The following is a 21,232-nucleotide window of genomic DNA, read 5'->3' on the forward strand; positions in this document are numbered from 1 at the left end:
CTCTCTGTCCTCGGAATACACGCTCAGATTTGTGAATTCAGCTCCTGACACACAGCAAGTTCCCAAACTGGGAAATCTCACTCTCCCAACCAGGGATTTCCTGAACATTGTCCAGACTGGCTGTGTGGAATTTCCCGATAGGGACTCGGTGTGTGACAGGAACATGGAAGTGGGAAGTCCAGGCTCATGTTTATTTTCCCTCCTTTGTTTCTGATTCAATTCTCTTTCAGTTGTGAAGAAAGGTCCTGCCTGAATTGTCTGATCAGCGATTAAGCATTTTGAGTTGTTGGTATTCCTGCCAGTACCAGGTATCCAGCAGCAGGTGGCGATATTGCGCTGTAAAACTTTACTGATCTTTGTACAGCTCGACATCACCATCGTGTGGCCGAAATCGGCACTACAATGAACTACAAGGGAAAGTTCAAGATATTTAATTTCCTTTTTATTTTAATCCTCTGACGTTTTTATTTGTGTTGTTTTTATTTACAGTCTGATTGGGATTTTACAATTTGCAAATTAACCAACACATTTAGTGACAAACTGTTGTCGACGGCAGTTTCTGACCCCAACCCCTGACCTCTGCCCCTGACCCTCAAGTCATTGTGATGTCAGGGATGATGTCACCACCCCGAGGCCCCGCCCCTTTCCCGATCCGGATCAGAACCGGAGCAGATTCTCAGAAACTGGTTTACATCCCAAGTCCCGAAGAAAGGATAAAGTTTCTCAGTGAATTTATTCCCGGTGAAGGTGTGGAGATGGGACTTGGTGTCCACGTTGTAAAATGAAACTGTCCCAGACTCATAACTGAGATAAACTCCCACCTTCCCGGGGATCTGACCGACAGGGAGACGGGATCCAGGAGAGGAATTTATATCAAACTGATCAACATCCCACCCAATGGTCCAGAATCCAGTCTCTGGGCTCAGACTGACCGGGTCCTTCCTCTCCACAGACTCTGCGGCTACTCCCAGTCTCCAGCCCCGATTCCCCGTCACCTCCACCTCCCAGTAATGTCTCCCCGATGTGAATCCCTCTGATCCCAGCACACAGGGCCTGTGTGTAAACCTCTTCCTGGTGTCAGGGAGACTCCTCTGGGTCCGGGTCAGTCTCAAACTCTTCAGATCCTCAGACATCTCGAGCCGGGGATTCGCTGTTTCCACATCCAGGGTCACAGAGACTGGGAGAAAAAACAGAAAATTAGAGACTCACTGGGGATCGGGGAGAGACTCACTGGGGATTGGGGAGAGACTCACTGGGGATCGGAGGAGACTCACTGGGGATTGGGGAGAGACTCACTGGGGATCGGGGGGAGACTCACTGGGGATCGGGGGAGAGACTCGCTGGGGATCGGGGGAGACTCACTGGGGATTGGGGAGAGACTCACTGGGGATCGGGGGGAGACTCACTGGGGATCGGGGGAGACTCACTGGGGATCGGGGGGGAGACTCACTGGGGATCGGGGAGAGACTTACTGGGGATCGGGGGAGAGACTCACTGGGGATCGGGGAGAGACTCACTGGGGATCGGGGAGAGACTCACTGGGGATCGGGGGAGAGACTCACTGGGGATCGGGGGGAGACTCACTGGGGATCGGGGAGAGACTCACTGGGGATCGGGGAGAGACTCACTGGGGATCGGGGGAGACTCACTGGGGATCGGGGGGGAGACTCACTGGGGATCGGGGAGAGACTTACTGGGGATCGGGGGAGAGACTCACTGGGGATCGGGGAGAGACTCACTGGGGATCGGGGGAGAGACTCACTGGGGATCGGGGAGAGACTCACTGGGGATCGGGAAGAGACTCACTGGGGATCGGGGAGAGACTCACTGGGGATCGGGGGAGACTCACTGGGGATCGGGGGGGAGACTCACTGGGGATCGGGGAGAGACTCACTGGGGATCAGGGGGGAGACTCACTGGGGATCGGGGGGGAGACTCACTGGGACCCGGGGAGAGACTCACTGGGGATCAGGGGGGAGACTCACTGGGGATCGGGGAGAGACTCACTGGGGATCGGGGAGAGACTCACTGGGGATCGGGGGAGAGACTCACTGGGGATCGGGGAGACACTCAATGGGGATCGGGGGAGACTCACTGGGGATCGGGGGAGAGACTCACTGGGGATCGGGGAGAGACTCACTGGGGATCGGGGGAGAGACTCACTGGGGATCGGGGAGAGACTCACTGGGGATCGGGGAGAGACTCACTGGGGATCGGGGGAGACTCACTGGGGATCGGGGGGGAGACTCACTGGGGATCGGGGAGAGACTCACTGGGGATCGGGGGAGACTCACTGGGGATCGGGGAGAGACTCACTGGGGATCAGGGGGAGACTCACTGGGGATCGGGGGGAGACTCACTGGGGACCGGGGAGAGACTCACTGGGGATCAGGGGGGAGACTCACTGGGGATCGGGGAGAGACTCACTGGGGATCGGGGGAGAGACTCACTGGGGATCGGGGAGAGACTCAGTGGGGATCGGGGGAGACTCACTGGGGATCGGGGGAGAGACTCACTGGGGATCGGGGAGAGACTCACTGGGGATCGGGGGAGAGACTCACTGGGGATCGGGGAGAGACTCACTGGGGATCGGGGAGAGACTCACTGGGGATCGGGGGAGACTCACTGGGACCCGGGGAGAGACTCACTGGGGATCAGGGGGGAGACTCACTGGGGATCGGGGAGAGACTCACTGGGGATCGGGGAGAGACTCACTGGGGATCGGGGGAGAGACTCACTGGGGATCGGGGAGACACTCAGTGGGGATCGGGGGAGACTCACTGGGGATCGGGGGAGAGACTCACTGGGGATCGGGGAGAGACTCACTGGGGATCGGGGGAGAGACTCACTGGGGATCGGGGAGAGACTCACTGGGGATCGGGGAGAGACTCACTGGGGATCGGGGGAGACTCACTGGGGATCGGGGGGGAGACTCACTGGGGATCGGGGAGAGACTCACTGGGGATCGGGGGAGACTCACTGGGGATCGGGGGGGAGACTCACTGGGACCCGGGGAGAGACTCACTGGGGATCAGGGGGGAGACTCACTGGGGATCGGGGAGAGACTCACTGGGGATCGGGGAGAGACTCACTGGGGATCGGGGGAGAGACTCACTGGGGATCGGGGAGACACTCAGTGGGGATCGGGGGAGACTCACTGGGGATCGGGGGAGAGACTCACTGGGGATCGGGGAGAGACTCACTGGGGATCGGGGGAGAGACTCACTGGGGATCGGGGAGAGACTCACTGGGGATCGGGGAGAGACTCACTGGGGATCGGGGGAGACTCACTGGGGATCGGGGGGGAGACTCACTGGGGATCGGGGAGAGACTCACTGGGGATCGGGGGAGACTCACTGGGGATCGGGGAGAGACTCACTGGGGATCAGGGGGAGACTCACTGGGGATCGGGGGGAGACTCACTGGGGACCGGGGAGAGACTCACTGGGGATCAGGGGGGAGACTCACTGGGGATCGGGGAGAGACTCACTGGGGATCGGGGGAGAGACTCACTGGGGATCGGGGAGAGACTCAGTGGGGATCGGGGGAGACTCACTGGGGATCGGGGGAGAGACTCACTGGGGATCGGGGAGAGACTCACTGGGGATCGGGGGAGAGACTCACTGGGGATCGGGGAGAGACTCACTGGGGATCGGGGAGAGACTCACTGGGGATCGGGGAGAGACTCACTGGGGATCGGGAAGAGACTCACTGGGGATCGGGGAGAGACTCACTGGGGATCGGGGGAGACTCACTGGGGATCGGGGGGGAGACTCACTGGGGATCGGGGAGAGACTCACTGGGGATCGGGGGAGACTCACTGGGGATCGGGGGGGAGACTCACTGGGACCCGGGGAGAGACTCACTGGGGATCAGGGGGGAGACTCACTGGGGATCGGGGAGAGACTCACTGGGGATCGGGGAGAGACTCACTGGGGATCGGGGGAGAGACTCACTGGGGATCGGGGAGACACTCAGTGGGGATCGGGGGAGACTCACTGGGGATCGGGGGAGAGACTCACTGGGGATCGGGGAGAGACTCACTGGGGATCGGGGGAGAGACTCACTGGGGATCGGGGAGAGACTCACTGGGGATCGGGGAGAGACTCACTGGGGATCGGGGGAGACTCACTGGGGATCGGGGGGGAGACTCACTGGGGATCGGGGAGAGACTCACTGGGGATCGGGGGAGACTCACTGGGGATCGGGGAGAGACTCACTGGGGATCAGGGGGAGACTCACTGGGGATTGGGGGGAGACTCACTGGGGACCGGGGAGAGACTCACTGGGGATCAGGGGGGAGACTCACTGGGGATCGGGGAGAGACTCACTGGGGATCGGGGGAGAGACTCACTGGGGATCGGGGAGAGACTCAGTGGGGATCGGGGGAGACTCACTGGGGATCGGGGGAGAGACTCACTGGGGATCGGGGGAGACTCACTGGGGATTGGGGAGAGACTCACTGGGGATCGGGGGGAGACTCACTGGGGATCGGGGGAGACTCACTGGGGATCGGGGGGGAGACTCACTGGGGATCGGGGAGAGACTTACTGGGGATCGGGGGAGAGACTCACTGGGGATCGGGGAGAGACTCACTGGGGATCGGGGAGAGACTCACTGGGGATCGGGGGAGAGACTCACTGGGGATCGGGGGGAGACTCACTGGGGATCGGGGAGAGACTCACTGGGGATCGGGGAGAGACTCACTGGGGATCGGGGGAGACTCACTGGGGATCGGGGGGGAGACTCACTGGGGATCGGGGAGAGACTTACTGGGGATCGGGGGAGAGACTCACTGGGGATCGGGGAGAGACTCACTGGGGATCGGGGGAGAGACTCACTGGGGATCGGGGAGAGACTCACTGGGGATCGGGAAGAGACTCACTGGGGATCGGGGAGAGACTCACTGGGGATCGGGGGAGACTCACTGGGGATCGGGGGGGAGACTCACTGGGGATCGGGGAGAGACTCACTGGGGATCAGGGGGGAGACTCACTGGGGATCGGGGGGGAGACTCACTGGGACCCGGGGAGAGACTCACTGGGGATCAGGGGGGAGACTCACTGGGGATCGGGGAGAGACTCACTGGGGATCGGGGAGAGACTCACTGGGGATCGGGGGAGAGACTCACTGGGGATCGGGGAGACACTCAATGGGGATCGGGGGAGACTCACTGGGGATCGGGGGAGAGACTCACTGGGGATCGGGGAGAGACTCACTGGGGATCGGGGGAGAGACTCACTGGGGATCGGGGAGAGACTCACTGGGGATCGGGGAGAGACTCACTGGGGATCGGGGGAGACTCACTGGGGATCGGGGGGGAGACTCACTGGGGATCGGGGAGAGACTCACTGGGGATCGGGGGAGACTCACTGGGGATCGGGGAGAGACTCACTGGGGATCAGGGGGAGACTCACTGGGGATCGGGGGGAGACTCACTGGGGACCGGGGAGAGACTCACTGGGGATCAGGGGGGAGACTCACTGGGGATCGGGGAGAGACTCACTGGGGATCGGGGGAGAGACTCACTGGGGATCGGGGAGAGACTCAGTGGGGATCGGGGGAGACTCACTGGGGATCGGGGGAGAGACTCACTGGGGATCGGGGAGAGACTCACTGGGGATCGGGGGAGAGACTCACTGGGGATCGGGGAGAGACTCACTGGGGATCGGGGAGAGACTCACTGGGGATCGGGGGAGACTCACTGGGACCCGGGGAGAGACTCACTGGGGATCAGGGGGGAGACTCACTGGGGATCGGGGAGAGACTCACTGGGGATCGGGGAGAGACTCACTGGGGATCGGGGGAGAGACTCACTGGGGATCGGGGAGACACTCAGTGGGGATCGGGGGAGACTCACTGGGGATCGGGGGAGAGACTCACTGGGGATCGGGGAGAGACTCACTGGGGATCGGGGGAGAGACTCACTGGGGATCGGGGAGAGACTCACTGGGGATCGGGGAGAGACTCACTGGGGATCGGGGGAGACTCACTGGGGATCGGGGGGGAGACTCACTGGGGATCGGGGAGAGACTCACTGGGGATCGGGGGAGACTCACTGGGGATCGGGGGGGAGACTCACTGGGACCCGGGGAGAGACTCACTGGGGATCAGGGGGGAGACTCACTGGGGATCGGGGAGAGACTCACTGGGGATCGGGGAGAGACTCACTGGGGATCGGGGGAGAGACTCACTGGGGATCGGGGAGACACTCAGTGGGGATCGGGGGAGACTCACTGGGGATCGGGGGAGAGACTCACTGGGGATCGGGGAGAGACTCACTGGGGATCGGGGGAGAGACTCACTGGGGATCGGGGAGAGACTCACTGGGGATCGGGGAGAGACTCACTGGGGATCGGGGGAGACTCACTGGGGATCGGGGGGGAGACTCACTGGGGATCGGGGAGAGACTCACTGGGGATCGGGGGAGACTCACTGGGGATCGGGGAGAGACTCACTGGGGATCAGGGGGAGACTCACTGGGGATCGGGGGGAGACTCACTGGGGACCGGGGAGAGACTCACTGGGGATCAGGGGGGAGACTCACTGGGGATCGGGGAGAGACTCACTGGGGATCGGGGGAGAGACTCACTGGGGATCGGGGAGAGACTCAGTGGGGATCGGGGGAGACTCACTGGGGATCGGGGGAGAGACTCACTGGGGATCGGGGAGAGACTCACTGGGGATCGGGGGAGAGACTCACTGGGGATCGGGGAGAGACTCACTGGGGATCGGGGAGAGACTCACTGGGGATCGGGGAGAGACTCACTGGGGATCGGGAAGAGACTCACTGGGGATCGGAGAGAGACTCACTGGGGATCGGGGGAGACTCACTGGGGATCGGGGGGGAGACTCACTGGGGATCGGGGAGAGACTCACTGGGGATCGGGGGAGACTCACTGGGGATCGGGGGGGAGACTCACTGGGACCCGGGGAGAGACTCACTGGGGATCAGGGGGGAGACTCACTGGGGATCGGGGAGAGACTCACTGGGGATCGGGGAGAGACTCACTGGGGATCGGGGGAGAGACTCACTGGGGATCGGGGAGACACTCAGTGGGGATCGGGGGAGACTCACTGGGGATCGGGGGAGAGACTCACTGGGGATCGGGGAGAGACTCACTGGGGATCGGGGGAGAGACTCACTGGGGATCGGGGAGAGACTCACTGGGGATCGGGGAGAGACTCACTGGGGATCGGGGGAGACTCACTGGGGATCGGGGGGGAGACTCACTGGGGATCGGGGAGAGACTCACTGGGGATCGGGGGAGACTCACTGGGGATCGGGGAGAGACTCACTGGGGATCAGGGGGAGACTCACTGGGGATTGGGGGGAGACTCACTGGGGACCGGGGAGAGACTCACTGGGGATCAGGGGGGAGACTCACTGGGGATCGGGGAGAGACTCACTGGGGATCGGGGGAGAGACTCACTGGGGATCGGGGAGAGACTCAGTGGGGATCGGGGGAGACTCACTGGGGATCGGGGGAGAGACTCACTGGGGATCGGGGAGAGACTCACTGGGGATCGGGGGAGAGACTCACTGGGGATCGGGGAGAGACTCACTGGGGATCGGGGAGAGACTCACTGGGGTTCGGGGGAGACTCACTGGGGATCGGGGGGGAGACTCACTGGGGATCGGGGGAGAGACTCACTGGGGATCGGGGAGAGACTCACTGGGGATCGGGGGAGACTCACTGGGGATCGGGGGAGACTCACTGGGGATCGGGGGAGAGACTCACTGGGGATCAGGGGGAGACTCACGAGGGATCGGGGAGACTCACTGGGTATCGGGGGAGATTCCCTGGGGATCGGGGGGAGACTCACTGGGGATCGGGGGGAGACTCACTGGGGATCAGGGAGGACTCACTGGGGATCGGGGAGAGTCACTGGGGATCGGGGGAGACTCACTGGGGATCAGGGGGAGACTCACTGGGGATCGGGGAGTGACTCACTGGGGATCGTGGGGAGAGACTCACTGGGGATCAGGGGAGAGACTCACTGAGGATCGGGGAGAGACTCACTGGGGATCGGGGAGAGACTCACTGGGGATCGGGGAGAGACTCACTGGGGATTGAGGAGAGACTCACTGGGGATCGGGGGGGAGACTCACTGGGGATCGGGGAGCGACTCACTGGGGATCGTGGGAGACTCACTGGGGATCGGGGGAGAGACTCACTGGGGATCAGGGGGAGACTCACGGGGGATCGGGGGAGACTCACTGGTGATCGGGGAGAGACTCACTGGGGATCGGGGGAGAGACTCACTGGGGATCGGGAAGAGACTCACTGGGGATCGGGGGAGAGACTCACTGGGGATCGGGGGAGACTCACTGGGGATCGGGGGAGAGACTCACTGGGGATCGGGGAGAGACTCACTGGGGATCGGGGGAGACTCACTGGTGATCGGGGAGAGACTCACTGGGGATCGGGGGAGAAACTCACTGGGGATCGGGGAGAGACTCACTGGGGATCGGGGGAGAGACTCACTGGGGATCGGGGAGGACTCACTGGGGATCGGGGAGAGTCACTGGGGATCGGGGGAGACTCACTGGGGATCGGGGAGAGACCAACTGTGGATCGGGGAGAGACTCACTGTGGATCGGGGGGAGACTCACGGGGGATCGGGGGAGACTCACTTGGGATCGGGGGAGACTCACTGGGGATCAGGGGGAGACTCACTGGGGATCGGGGGGAGACTCACTGGGGATCGGAGGGAGACTCACTGGGGATCAGGGGGGACTCACTGGGGATCGGGGAGAGTCACTGGGGATCGGGGGAGACTCACTGGGGATCAGGGGGAGACTCACTGGGGATCGGGGAGAAACTCACTGGGGATCGGGGAGGGACTCACTGGGGATCGGGGGGAGAGACTCACTGGAGATCGGGGGGAGAGACTCACTGGAGATCGGGGGAGAGACTCACTGGGGATCGTGGGGAGAGTATCACTGGGGATCGGGGGAGAGACTCACTGGGATTCGGGGGGGGAGTCTCACTGGGGATCGGGTGGAGACTCACTGGGGATCGGGGGGGAGAGACTCACTGGGGATCGGGGGAGACTCACTGGGGATCGGGGGGGGGAGACTCACTGGGGATCGGGGGAGACTCACTGGGGATCGGGGAGAGACTGGGGATCAGGGGAGAGTCACTGGGGATCAGGGGGGCGAGACTCACTGGGGATCGGGGGAGAGACTCACTGGGATCGGGGAGGAGACTCACTGGGGACCGGGGGGAGAGACGTACTGGGTTTCGGGGGGAGAGACTCACTGGGGATCGGGGGAGAGGCTCACTGGGGATCGGGGGAGAGGCTCACTGGGGATCGGGAGGGAGACTCACTGGGGATCGGGGGAGGGACTCACTGGGATCGGGGAGAGACTCACTGGGGATCGGGAGGGTGACTCACTGGGGATAAAGGGAGACTCACTGGGGATCGGGGGAGGGACTCACTGGGATCGGGGAGAGACTCACTGGGGATCGGGAGGGAGACTCACTGGGGATAAAGGGAGACACACTGGGGATCGGGGGAGAGACTCACTGAGGATCGGGGGGGAGAGACTCACTGGGGATCGGGGAGAGAGACTCACTGGAGATCGGGGGAGACTCACTGGGGATCGGGGGGGAGAGACTCACTGGGGATCGGGGGAGAGACTCATTGGGGATCGGGGGGGAGAGACTCACTGGGGATCGGGGAGAGACCCACTGGGGATCGGGGGGAGAGACTCACTGGGGATCGGGGGAGACTCACTGGTGATCGGGGGGAGAGACTCACTGGGTTTCGGGGGGGAAAGACTCACTGCGTTTCGGGGGAAGAGATTCACTCGGGATCGGGGGAGACTCACTGGGGATCGGGGGGAGCGACTCACTGGGGATCGGGGAGAGACTCACTGGGGATTGGGGGAGAGACTCTGTAGGGATCGGGGGAAACTTACTGGGGATCGGGGAGAGACCCACTGGGGATCGGGGGAGACTCACTGGGGATCGGGGGGGAGACTCACTGGGGATCGGGGAGAGACTCACTGGGGATCGGGGGAGACTCACTGGGGATCGGGGAGAGACTCACTGGGGATCAGGGGGAGACTCACTGGGGATCGGGGGGAGACTCACTGGGGACCGGGGAGAGACTCACTGGGGATCAGGGGGGAGACTCACTGGGGATCGGGGAGAGACTCACTGGGGATCGGGGGAGAGACTCACTGGGGATCGGGGAGAGACTCAGTGGGGATCGGGGGAGACTCACTGGGGATCGGGGGAGAGACTCACTGGGGATCGGGGAGAGACTCACTGGGGATCGGGGGAGAGACTCACTGGGGATCGGGGAGAGACTCACTGGGGATCGGGGAGAGACTCACTGGGGATCGGGGAGAGACTCACTGGGGATCGGGAAGAGACTCACTGGGGATCGGGGAGAGACTCACTGGGGATCGGGGGAGACTCACTGGGGATCGGGGGGGAGACTCACTGGGGATCGGGGAGAGACTCACTGGGGATCGGGGGAGACTCACTGGGGATCGGGGGGGAGACTCACTGGGACCCGGGGAGAGACTCACTGGGGATCAGGGGGGAGACTCACTGGGGATCGGGGAGAGACTCACTGGGGATCGGGGAGAGACTCACTGGGGATCGGGGGAGAGACTCACTGGGGATCGGGGAGACACTCAGTGGGGATCGGGGGAGACTCACTGGGGATCGGGGGAGAGACTCACTGGGGATCGGGGAGAGACTCACTGGGGATCGGGGGAGAGACTCACTGGGGATCGGGGAGAGACTCACTGGGGATCGGGGAGAGACTCACTGGGGATCGGGGGAGACTCACTGGGGATCGGGGGGGAGACTCACTGGGGATCGGGGAGAGACTCACTGGGGATCGGGGGAGACTCACTGGGGATCGGGGAGAGACTCACTGGGGATCAGGGGGAGACTCACTGGGGATTGGGGGGAGACTCACTGGGGACCGGGGAGAGACTCACTGGGGATCAGGGGGGAGACTCACTGGGGATCGGGGAGAGACTCACTGGGGATCGGGGGAGAGACTCACTGGGGATCGGGGAGAGACTCAGTGGGGATCGGGGGAGACTCACTGGGGATCGGGGGAGAGACTCACTGGGGATCGGGGAGAGACTCACTGGGGATCGGGGGAGAGACTCACTGGGGATCGGGGAGAGACTCACTGGGGATCGGGGAGAGACTCACTGGGGTTCGGGGGAGACTCACTGGGGATCAGGGGGGAGACTCACTGGGGATCGGGGAGAGACTCACTGGGGATCGGGGGAGACTCACTGGGGATCGGGGGAGACTCACTGGGGATCGGGGGAGAGACTCACTGGGGATCAGGGGGAGACTCACGAGGGATCGGGGAGACTCACTGGGTATCGGGGGAGATTCCCTGGGGATCGGGGGGAGACTCACTGGGGATCGGGGGGAGACTCACTGGGGATCAGGGAGGACTCACTGGGGATCGGGGAGAGTCACTGGGGATCGGGGGAGACTCACTGGGGATCAGGGGGAGACTCACTGGGGATCGGGGAGTGACTCACTGGGGATCGTGGGGAGAGACTCACTGGGGATCAGGGGAGAGACTCACTGAGGATCGGGGAGAGACTCACTGGGGATCGGGGAGAGACTCACTGGGGATCGGGGAGAGACTCACTGGGGATTGAGGAGAGACTCACTGGGGATCGGGGGGGAGACTCACTGGGGATCGGGGAGCGACTCACTGGGGATCGTGGGAGACTCACTGGGGATCGGGGGAGAGACTCACTGGGGATCAGGGGGAGACTCACGGGGGATCGGGGGAGACTCACTGGTGATCGGGGAGAGACTCACTGGGGATCGGGGGAGAGACTCACTGGGGATCGGGAAGAGACTCACTGGGGATCGGGGGAGAGACTCACTGGGGATCGGGGGAGACTCACTGGGGATCGGGGGAGAGACTCACTGGGGATCGGGGAGAGACTCACTGGGGATCGGGGGAGACTCACTGGTGATCGGGGAGAGACTCACTGGGGATCGGGGGAGAAACTCACTGGGGATCGGGGAGAGACTCACTGGGGATCGGGGGAGAGACTCACTGGGGATCGGGGAGGACTCACTGGGGATCGGGGAGAGTCACTGGGGATCGGGGGAGACTCACTGGGGATCGGGGAGAGACCAACTGTGGATCGGGGAGAGACTCACTGTGGATCGGGGGGAGACTCACGGGGGATCGGGGGAGACTCACTTGGGATCGGGGGAGACTCACTGGGGATCAGGGGGAGACTCACTGGGGATCGGGGGGAGACTCACTGGGGATCGGAGGGAGACTCACTGGGGATCAGGGGGGACTCACTGGGGATCGGGGAGAGTCACTGGGGATCGGGGGAGACTCACTGGGGATCAGGGGGAGACTCACTGGGGATCGGGGAGAAACTCACTGGGGATCGGGGAGGGACTCACTGGGGATCGGGGGGAGAGACTCACTGGAGATCGGGGGGAGAGACTCACTGGAGATCGGGGGAGAGACTCACTGGGGATCGTGGGGAGAGTATCACTGGGGATCGGGGGAGAGACTCACTGGGATTCGGGGGGGGAGTCTCACTGGGGATCGGGTGGAGACTCACTGGGGATCGGGGGGGAGAGACTCACTGGGGATCGGGGGAGACTCACTGGGGATCGGGGGGGGGAGACTCACTGGGGATCGGGGGAGACTCACTGGGGATCGGGGAGAGACTGGGGATCAGGGGAGAGTCACTGGGGATCAGGGGGGCGAGACTCACTGGGGATCGGGGGAGAGACTCACTGGGATCGGGGAGGAGACTCACTGGGGACCGGGGGGAGAGACGTACTGGGTTTCGGGGGGAGAGACTCACTGGGGATCGGGGGAGAGGCTCACTGGGGATCGGGGGAGAGGCTCACTGGGGATCGGGAGGGAGACTCACTGGGGATCGGGGGAGGGACTCACTGGGATCGGGGAGAGACTCACTGGGGATCGGGAGGGAGACTCACTGGGGATAAAGGGAGACACACTGGGGATCGGGGGAGAGACTCACTGAGGATCGGGGAGAGAGACTCACTGGAGATCGGGGGAGACTCACTGGGGATCGGGGGGGAGAGACTCACTGGGGATCGGGGGAGAGACTCATTGGGGATCGGGGAGAGAGACTCACTGGAGATCGGGGGAGACTCACTGGGGATCGGGGGGGAGAGACTCACTGGGGATCGGGGGAGAGACTCATTGGGGATCGGGGGAGAGACTCACTGGGGATCGGGGAGAGAGACTCACTGGAGATCGGGGGAGACTCACTGGGGATCGGGGGGGAGAGACTCACTGGGGATCGGGGGAGAGACTCATTGGGGATCGGGGGGGAGAGACTCACTGGGGATCGGGGAGAGACCCACTGGGGATCGGGGGGAGAGACTCACTGGGGATCGGGAGAGACCCACTGGGGATCGGGGGAGAGACTCACTGGGTTTCGGGGGGGAAAGACTCACTGCGTTTCGGGGGAAGAGATTCACTCGGGATCGGGGGAGACTCACTGGGGATCGGGGGGAGCGACTCACTGGGGATCGGGGAGAGACTCACTGGGGATTGGGGGAGAGACTCTGTAGGGATCGGGGGAAACTTACTGGGGATCGGGGAGAGACCCACTGGGGATCGGCAGGAGACTCGCTGGGGATCGGGGGGGGAGACTCACTGGGGATCGGGGGAGAGAATCACTGGGGATCGGGGGAGAGTCACTGGGGATCGGGGGAGACTCACTGGGGATCATGGGGAAAGTCACTGGGGAACGGGCAGAGACTCACTGGGGATCGGGGAGAGACTCACTGGTGATCGGGGGAGAGTCACTGGGGATCGGGGGAGAGACTCACTGGGGATCGGGGTAGAGTCTCACTGGGGATCGGGGGAGAGACTCACTGGGGTTCATGGGGAGAGTCACTGGGATTCGGGGGAGACTCACTGGGGATCGGGGGGAGAGACTCACTGGGGATCGGGGAGGGACTCACTGGATCGGGGGAAAGACTTACTGGGGATCGGGGGAGAGTCACTGGGGATCGGGGAGAGACTATGTGTGCGTGTGTGTAACTGTGTGTGTGTGTAACTGTGTGTGTGTAACTGTGAGTGTGTAACTGTGTGTGTGTGTGTAACTGTGTGTCTGTGTGTGTGTGTAACTGTGTGTGTGTAACCGTGTGTGTGTGCGTGTGTGGGGGGATTTACTGTGTATGTGTGTGTGTAACTGTGTGTGTGTAACTGTGTGTAAGTGTGTGTGTGTGTGTAACGGTGTGTGTGAAACTGTGTGTGTGTATAACTGTGTGTGTGTGTGTGTAACTGTGTGGGTGTGTGTGTGTGAAACTGTGTGTGTGTGTAACTGTGTGCGTGTAACTGTGTGTGCGTTTGTGTGTAACTCTATATGTGTATAACTGTGTGTGTGCGTGTAACTGTGTGCGTGTAACTGTCTGTGTGTCCGTAACTGTGTGTATGTGTGTGTGTAACTGTGTGTAACTGTGTGTGTGTGTAACTGTGTGTGTGTGTAACTGCATGTGTGTAACTGTGTGTGTAACTGTGTGTAACTGTGTACGTGTGTGTAACTGTGTGTGTGGGTGTGTGTAACTGTGTGTGTGTAACTGTGCGTGAAACTGTGTGTGTGCGTAACTGTGTGTGTGTGTAACTGTGTGTGTAACTGCGTGTGTGTTGGTGTGCGTGTAACTGTGTGTGTGTAACTGTGTGCATGTGTGTGTAACTGCGTGTGTAACTGTGTGTGTGTGTAACTTTGTGTGTAACTGTGTGTGTGTAACTGTGTGTGTGTCTAACTGTGTGTAACTCTGTGTGTGTGTAACTGTGTGTGCATGTAACTGTGTGTGTAACTGTGTGTGTGTGTCTGTAACTGTGTGTGTGTGTGTGTAACTGTGTGTGTGTGTAACTGTGTGTGTGTGTAACTGTGTGTGTGTAAAACTGTGTGTGTGTGTAACTGTGTGTGTGTGTAACTGTGTGTGTGTGTGTGTGTAACTGTGTGTGTGTGTAACTGTGTGTGTAACTGTGTGTGTGTGTGTGTGTAACTGTGTGTGTAAAACTGTGGGGTGTGGGTGACATCATCAAAATCAACTAATCTCTTCACAAATTTAGATGAAGATCTCAACACCGAGATATTTCCGTTCTGCTCCGTGGAAACAAATAATGCGGATTCTCCGCTTCACGGCACCAGAAGTGCGATCGGGCGGAGAATCGGGCGTAATGCACAAATCGAGGTTTGTGCCCGGCACTGATTCCGACGCCAGGCTCCAGTCCCTCCCTGGCGGTGAAATCAAAGTTTGTGCCCTGCAGCGGGCCCATGTAACACCCTCATTTACATAGATTTAAATCTAATCAGCGGATTGGACACAGTATGCTCCGCCCTTCCACGATGCTCCGCCCCTCTCAGGCAGACGTCACGCGGGTGTGAATTAGTGCAAGTATTTACAAACGGGGACTGGGCTCCATGGCTGCTGAGGGGCAGAGAGAGGGGAAAAACCCCTCAAACAGCCTCAATAATTGTCGGACTTGCTGGGGGAGCTGCCTGGGCCGGGGGGAGTAACGGGGAGCGACTTGGTGACAGGTCTGTGCACTCGGGGTGTCCCCCTCGGGATCGGGGTGGCGTGGCTCAGACCCCCATTGCTGCAGTCTGGGTTTTAAACACACCCCTTTGGTGCTACTCACAGGCCCCTGGCTGCTCACTCTGCTGACTGCTCACTGTGTCCTGGAAATGTTCACAGAGCCTCTGGTCATTTGGGACCCCCCCAGGCCGCCCCTCTGGAAAGCCTCAGACCCCGGCTGAGCCATCACCGGGATGGGCGTGGCCAAGCTCAATCAGTGACACACCAGGTGCTGCCACTCCTCAGTTCACTCATCAGAAGCTCAGCCCCACTGCAGGGGAAGCAGGGGAATAGCAGAGCTCACCCCAAACAAAGCACACAGGCACCCAGGTGGCCCTGTGTGGGGAATGTATAGTGCTAATAATTCACCAGTGCATTTGTATCATGTTCTGCTGTTGTGTTATGTTGTTAACCCTGTGGGCTCCACCTATGGGCCATTGTGTGGCTTCACCCACAGGGGGATATGTTGGGGCATGTACGGGCTCCGCCCATGGCTCCTCCCCTTGAAAGGAAGTATAAAGAGCAGCTGACCTGCAGGCGGTTCCCAGTATTGTACCAGTCGCAGGCAGGCACTGTTCTAAGCTGATTAAAACCACGGTTTACTTCTCCTCGTGTCTTTGAGTGAATTGATGGTCACATCACACTGCTAGCTGACAAGGGCACTGCCAGGCTGTCACTGCCAATGTGCCAAGCTGCCATTTTCTGTGTGCTGGTGATCGGGCTGGGGGTGTCCAGCGTGTGTGTTGCGGGGGGAGCTGGGGACCCTCCCAAAGTGAGTTGGTGCTTGGCAGGGGTGGGGGGGGGGGGGGTGTCGGGGTGGCGTCGGTGGCCTGGGAGATTGGGATATCATTTTAAAATGGCGTCCCGATCTCTCGCTGCACTGAGGAGTTCGGGCGAGCGGAGCTCCTCACTGCACAAAACGGGGCGATGAGCGGCCTCGGCCCCGCGTTCCCCACAGGCACCGAACCCAACGTGGGGGGCGTTTTACGCCATGAGTTTCTCGGCACTGCGAGCGCCGGGAAACACGCGGTTAAATACGGTCACTCCGGGATTTTCGGGGAGGAAAGGTTCAGCTGGGAATGGCGGAGTTTCCACTTGCTGAAGTTTGTAAAGTATCGATGGGTTCTGGAGACAGAGCTTCATCTGAGAGTTCCTGTATTGGTGATGTTTAGGGAGCCGACAGTTTCAGCTGACCGAGCTGAGAATGATGTTTAGAAAGTGGATTAGGTGCATGAATCAGACTTTAATTCCAATCAGGACCATTTTTATCCTCATTTCTTTATAACAAAGCTCTTAAACATTCTCTCTGCCGACGGATTCTCCGTTGCGCCGGCAGCGCTCCCACGCCCGCGGGTTTCCCGGCGGTGTGGGGTGGCCACAATGGGCAATCCCATTGGCAGGTGGCGGAGACGGAGAATCCCGCTGCCAGTGAGGGCCGCTGCCCAGGAAAAGGGGGCTGGCGGACCGGAGAATCCCGCCCGGTGTCTTTGATGTTTATATGGATAATGATTGAAATATAAGATATAAACCAGAACAGAGGAACTTATCTGAGTTTTACCAGGGTTAATGACATCCAGCATTCCTCTCCACACTGGGAACGGGAAAGGGCTGTTGTATTTTCCGATGGACAGGACACCATCTGCTAGTGACAGCTTTTTACCCTCATCGCTAATCCTGTAAATATTAAAGAGTTGATTATAAATTGACCATAAACACTTTGCTGAGTAATTTTACCAACTTGCCCTGAGTTTCAGTAAAGTTCATGTCCTACCTCCTCTTCCCAGATGCTTCCTCCTGTAATAAACAAAACACAAATCTGAGTTGACAGAGACGGACTGTCTATATCCAGAAAGCAGAAATGACCCTCACATTGTTACAAGCTGCTGAGAATTGTCAATTCCCATTGCTGCAGACATGGAATAGAAAGAGGATGTTACACAAAGGATATTGAAGCACAGGAGAAAGTATCAAAAAGATTGACAGCAACTGAGAGGCTTCAACTAACAGCAAAGATTGATCAACTTTACTGGAGAAAAGAGAAGACCTGATAGAGATCTTTCAAATGATGAAAGTGGTCGGGTTTGATAGATTCAGTGAAGATGTTTGCACTGTAGAGAATCCAGAAATCGGGATAGAAACATAATATATGTCATGATATAGTAGCACGGTAGCACAAGTGGCTAGCACTGTGGCGTCACAGCGCCAGGGTCCCAGGTTCGATTCCACACTGGGTCACTAACTGTGCGGACCCTGCACGTTCTCCCCGTGTCTGCGTGGGTTTCCTCTGGGTGCTCCGGTTTCCTCCCACAGTCCAAAGACGTGCAGGTTAGGTGGATTGGCCATGCTAAATTGCCCTTAGTGTCCAAAAAGGTTTGGAGGGTTGTTGGGTTATGGGATTAGGGTGGAAGTGAGGGCTGAAGTGGGTCGGTGCAGACTCGATGGGCCGAATGGCCTCCTTCTGCACAGTATGTTCTATGATATGCAAACATGCAGCTAATGAACACATAGAATTTGGACACGACCAATGAGCAGTCAGGACACTGAGGGGTGGTATCTCACTATAAAAGGGATGAGGCACTCACACCCCGCCTCTTTCCACAGACCAACATCTACAGAGTGAGACAGGGTGTATCCTCAGCATCACACCCCAGCACGTGGCTTAGAGCAAGGCTGGTTCAGTTAGACTGAGTTACTACATTTAGATTAGCAGAGAGTCGAACTCATTGAGAACTGTGCTAATAGTTCAATAAAACACATTCAACTCACTTCAAAGTTTGGAGCAACCTTTACTCAAAACTGCATCAAGTGGCAGCTTGTGTTCTTCCAAATTACATAACACAACAATAAAGTTACAAATAAATCCAATCGGGAGTTCAGGAGAAACTTCTTTGCCGAGAGAGTGATGGGAATGTGGAACTCACTGTCACACGGGGTGGAATTTACTCCAGTCTGTCACAGCAGCGAGCATGGTGTCCGGACATAGGGAATCACACGAGAGACACGGCTCAGTCTGTCGATGGCAGGAAAACCTCCCGGGATTAAGTCAGAGTCGGGAAGGGGTCAATGCACCGGACTAGCGGCAGGAAGTTAATTAGTCTCATTAATGAGTCTGTGAAGCCAGTTTAAACCTGATTCCAACATCATTAACTGCTGCTTTTCCAATTCAGTTTAAACCCCATGGGTTGGATTTTATGAGGGTCCCACTTCCCGCGATCGGGAACGCCCCGACCCTGGGATTGAAAATGACTGTGTAAAGAGATTGAAAGGTGCTGAGCACTGACCCTCCAGCAGGATGGCTTCAGGAAATGTGTTTGTGATATTCCGATAAGAATCATCATTAAAAGGACAAGATCCAAGGGTCTGGCACTGCAGTCAAGAAGGAGGGTCAAGAACGGTCAACCTGGCTCCCGGGCCTACAATTCACACCAGAAGGAGCAGCCGGGTGGGGAATTGTAATTTATCAGCCAAATCCAAGGGGGATTGGGGCTGAGGTTTTAAAATAACTTCAGTGTAACATCCAAATCCTGGGGGGATTTGGGTTTGAATTGAGGAACGTTTGGGCTGAAATGTGGGGTTTTGTCTGTGGATTTTCAGGAGAGGCTTTTTAATAAGTTGTGGTGATTTGTGTGTTTATGTGGAAGCCGAGGTTAAATTGTGGCGGGATTTAAATTGGAAAACCAATTAAATGCTGTGTGATGTTATTTACACTATTTACAGCTCTTTGTATTCGGGTGTTGGGAGTGTTTTCACTAAACAACAAGTTTGTGGTTGAGCCAATCCCCGTGTCTGTGTAATTTTGTCCTTTATAAAATCCTCAAGTCAAGAACCATCAGTCAGAGGAAACGGGAGCGTGAACCTCTTACAGTCCCTCAATCAGGTACACAGTGCAACTGAACAAGGGCATTCCCGCTACATCCTCAATCCCACCACCTCTCCCTCACCCCCTCCCAGAATCCCACCAGTAACCCCAACAGGGTTTGATTTTCAGGCTTCCCGTATTGTGAGACCCCTGCTCATTGCTGGGGGAATACCAGTGACAGCAGGATGAGAACATTCATGGCCCTGTTAAGGGGCTGAATTGGTTACAGGAAGGCTGTCCCACAAGACTTACCACCACGGACTTAATCTGTGTAGAGATGGAAAGACAACAGAAACTCCACAGTGTCATTCCCCATGTCCCCTTCCACTCACCCCACACCCTGACTAAATGTACCCTGGGGGGAACAACATTAAATTCCACCCACCCAGGGAAAGCCAGGGATACATTTAAGGAGAGGCTGGATAAACACACGAGGGAGAAAGGAACAGAAGGATATATTGACAGGGAAATGAAGTAGGATGGGAGGAGGCTCGTGTGGATCATGTTGTGACTGTGAACTTTCACTGAACTAAACTGAAATATAATCCCTCACCTTCAGAAATCTCACTCCGTCTTTTTGTTCCAACTGGTTTTCCAACTTTGAGAGTTTCTCCTGAATAGAATTTAAATTCTCCTGAATTTCACAAAGATTTTCCTCCATTGGTTTTAGAATTTTTTCCTCTTCTTCCCTGAGATCTCGGATGAAACGCTGCTCTTTCTCAGTGAGAATCTGGTGCATTTTAGTGAACTCGGATGTGATGTGGCTCTGCAGACTGACCGACTGTTTCTATAAGAAGAAACATTAAAAATAATATGTTTCTGTAATAAAAACAACAAAATAATGGATTAAATTTGGAAGCTCAGCACAGGGAGACTTTACCCTAATTTGGGAAATCTTCTGTTTCTGCTGCTGCTCCATTTCTAGAACCGTCGATTTCTTCTCTGTGAGAGAATCGAAGGAAGATTTCACCCCATCCTGGGATTGGGAGAGAAAATCAGAAAATAAAAGTGTTAGATCCTGAAAATGTGATCAGACAATCAGGGGATCAAATCTGTTCCCTTTTACCTTGTAGATTTCAACAGCTTCTACAATCGGCAGAAAGTTGTGAGATTTGTGTTCCCGCGAATCTCTACAAATCAGACAGATCAATTTCTTGTCAGTTTCACAAAACAGCTTCAGTTCTTCCTGATGTTCCTCACAGTGAAGTTTACTTTCCTTCTCTTTCCCATTCCGCTTTAATTTTCGAGCTTTCTCAGACAGATTCACTAAGATCCGATTGGCTCTGAGGTTTTTTTCTGGAAACTCCTGTCTACATTCCGGGCAGGAGTTTATCTCCTTTTCCCAACACTGGGTGATACAGGAGCGGCAGAAGTTGTGTCCACACTCCAGTGAAACCGGATCAGTGAAGAAATCAAGACAAATGGAACAAATTAAATCCTCGGACAAACTTTCTTCCTGCTCTCTGGAAGCCATGTTCACACTCAGCACTTCCTGATTCAAACCACTTTCAGTTTCAATGTTCCTGCTCCACTACTGAACATATTCAGTTCAGTAATTCCCTCATGATGTTCACTGCAATACTCAAGGAATTCACCTGAGGAAGGAGCAGTGCTCCGACAGAGAGCAATTCGGAACAAACCTGTTGGACTTTAACCTGGTGTCAGACTTCTTACTGTGCCCACCCCAGTCCAACGCCGGCATCTCTACATCAAGGAATTATTGTTATTTGCTGCTCTCGGTCCTGCCCACTTTGAGAGCTGGAGACAAAAC

General features: G+C 58.1%; 1 protein-coding gene across 1 annotated transcript; it reads right to left on the bottom strand.

The window, feature by feature from the left end:
- Positions 1–425: 425 nt before the first annotated feature.
- On the bottom strand, positions 426–21,088 carry LOC140390500 (zinc-binding protein A33-like). The gene is made up of 6 exons (XM_072475670.1): positions 20,528–21,088; positions 20,342–20,437; positions 20,015–20,248; positions 17,374–17,396; positions 17,161–17,276; positions 426–1,177 (listed from the first exon to the last, which is right to left on the bottom strand). The coding sequence occupies exons 1-6, from the start codon at positions 20,933–20,935 to the stop codon at positions 621–623; spliced, it is 1,434 nt and encodes a 477-aa protein (XP_072331771.1). The 5' UTR covers positions 20,936–21,088; the 3' UTR covers positions 426–620.
- Between the last annotated feature and the right edge of the window lie 144 nt (positions 21,089–21,232).

Source organism: Scyliorhinus torazame, chromosome 14 (assembly GCF_047496885.1).
Source record: "Scyliorhinus torazame isolate Kashiwa2021f chromosome 14, sScyTor2.1, whole genome shotgun sequence".
Lineage (NCBI taxonomy): Eukaryota > Metazoa > Chordata > Chondrichthyes > Carcharhiniformes > Scyliorhinidae > Scyliorhinus > Scyliorhinus torazame.

What these genes read in the sequence shown, in the direction of transcription:
- LOC140390500 (XM_072475670.1), bottom strand. Translation starts at nt 20,935, where the DNA reads ATGGCTTCCAGAGAGCAGGAAGAAAGTTTGTCCGAGGATTTAATTTGT. An exon ending in AAGCTGTTGAAATCTACAAG is followed by an intron (nt 20,438 to 20,527) that starts GTAAAAGGGAAC and finishes TCCCAATCCCAG; the next exon opens with GATGGGGTGAAATCTTCCTT. An exon ending in AGAAGATTTCCCAAATTAGG is followed by an intron (nt 20,249 to 20,341) that starts GTAAAGTCTCCC and finishes TTCTTCTTATAG; the next exon opens with AAACAGTCGGTCAGTCTGCA.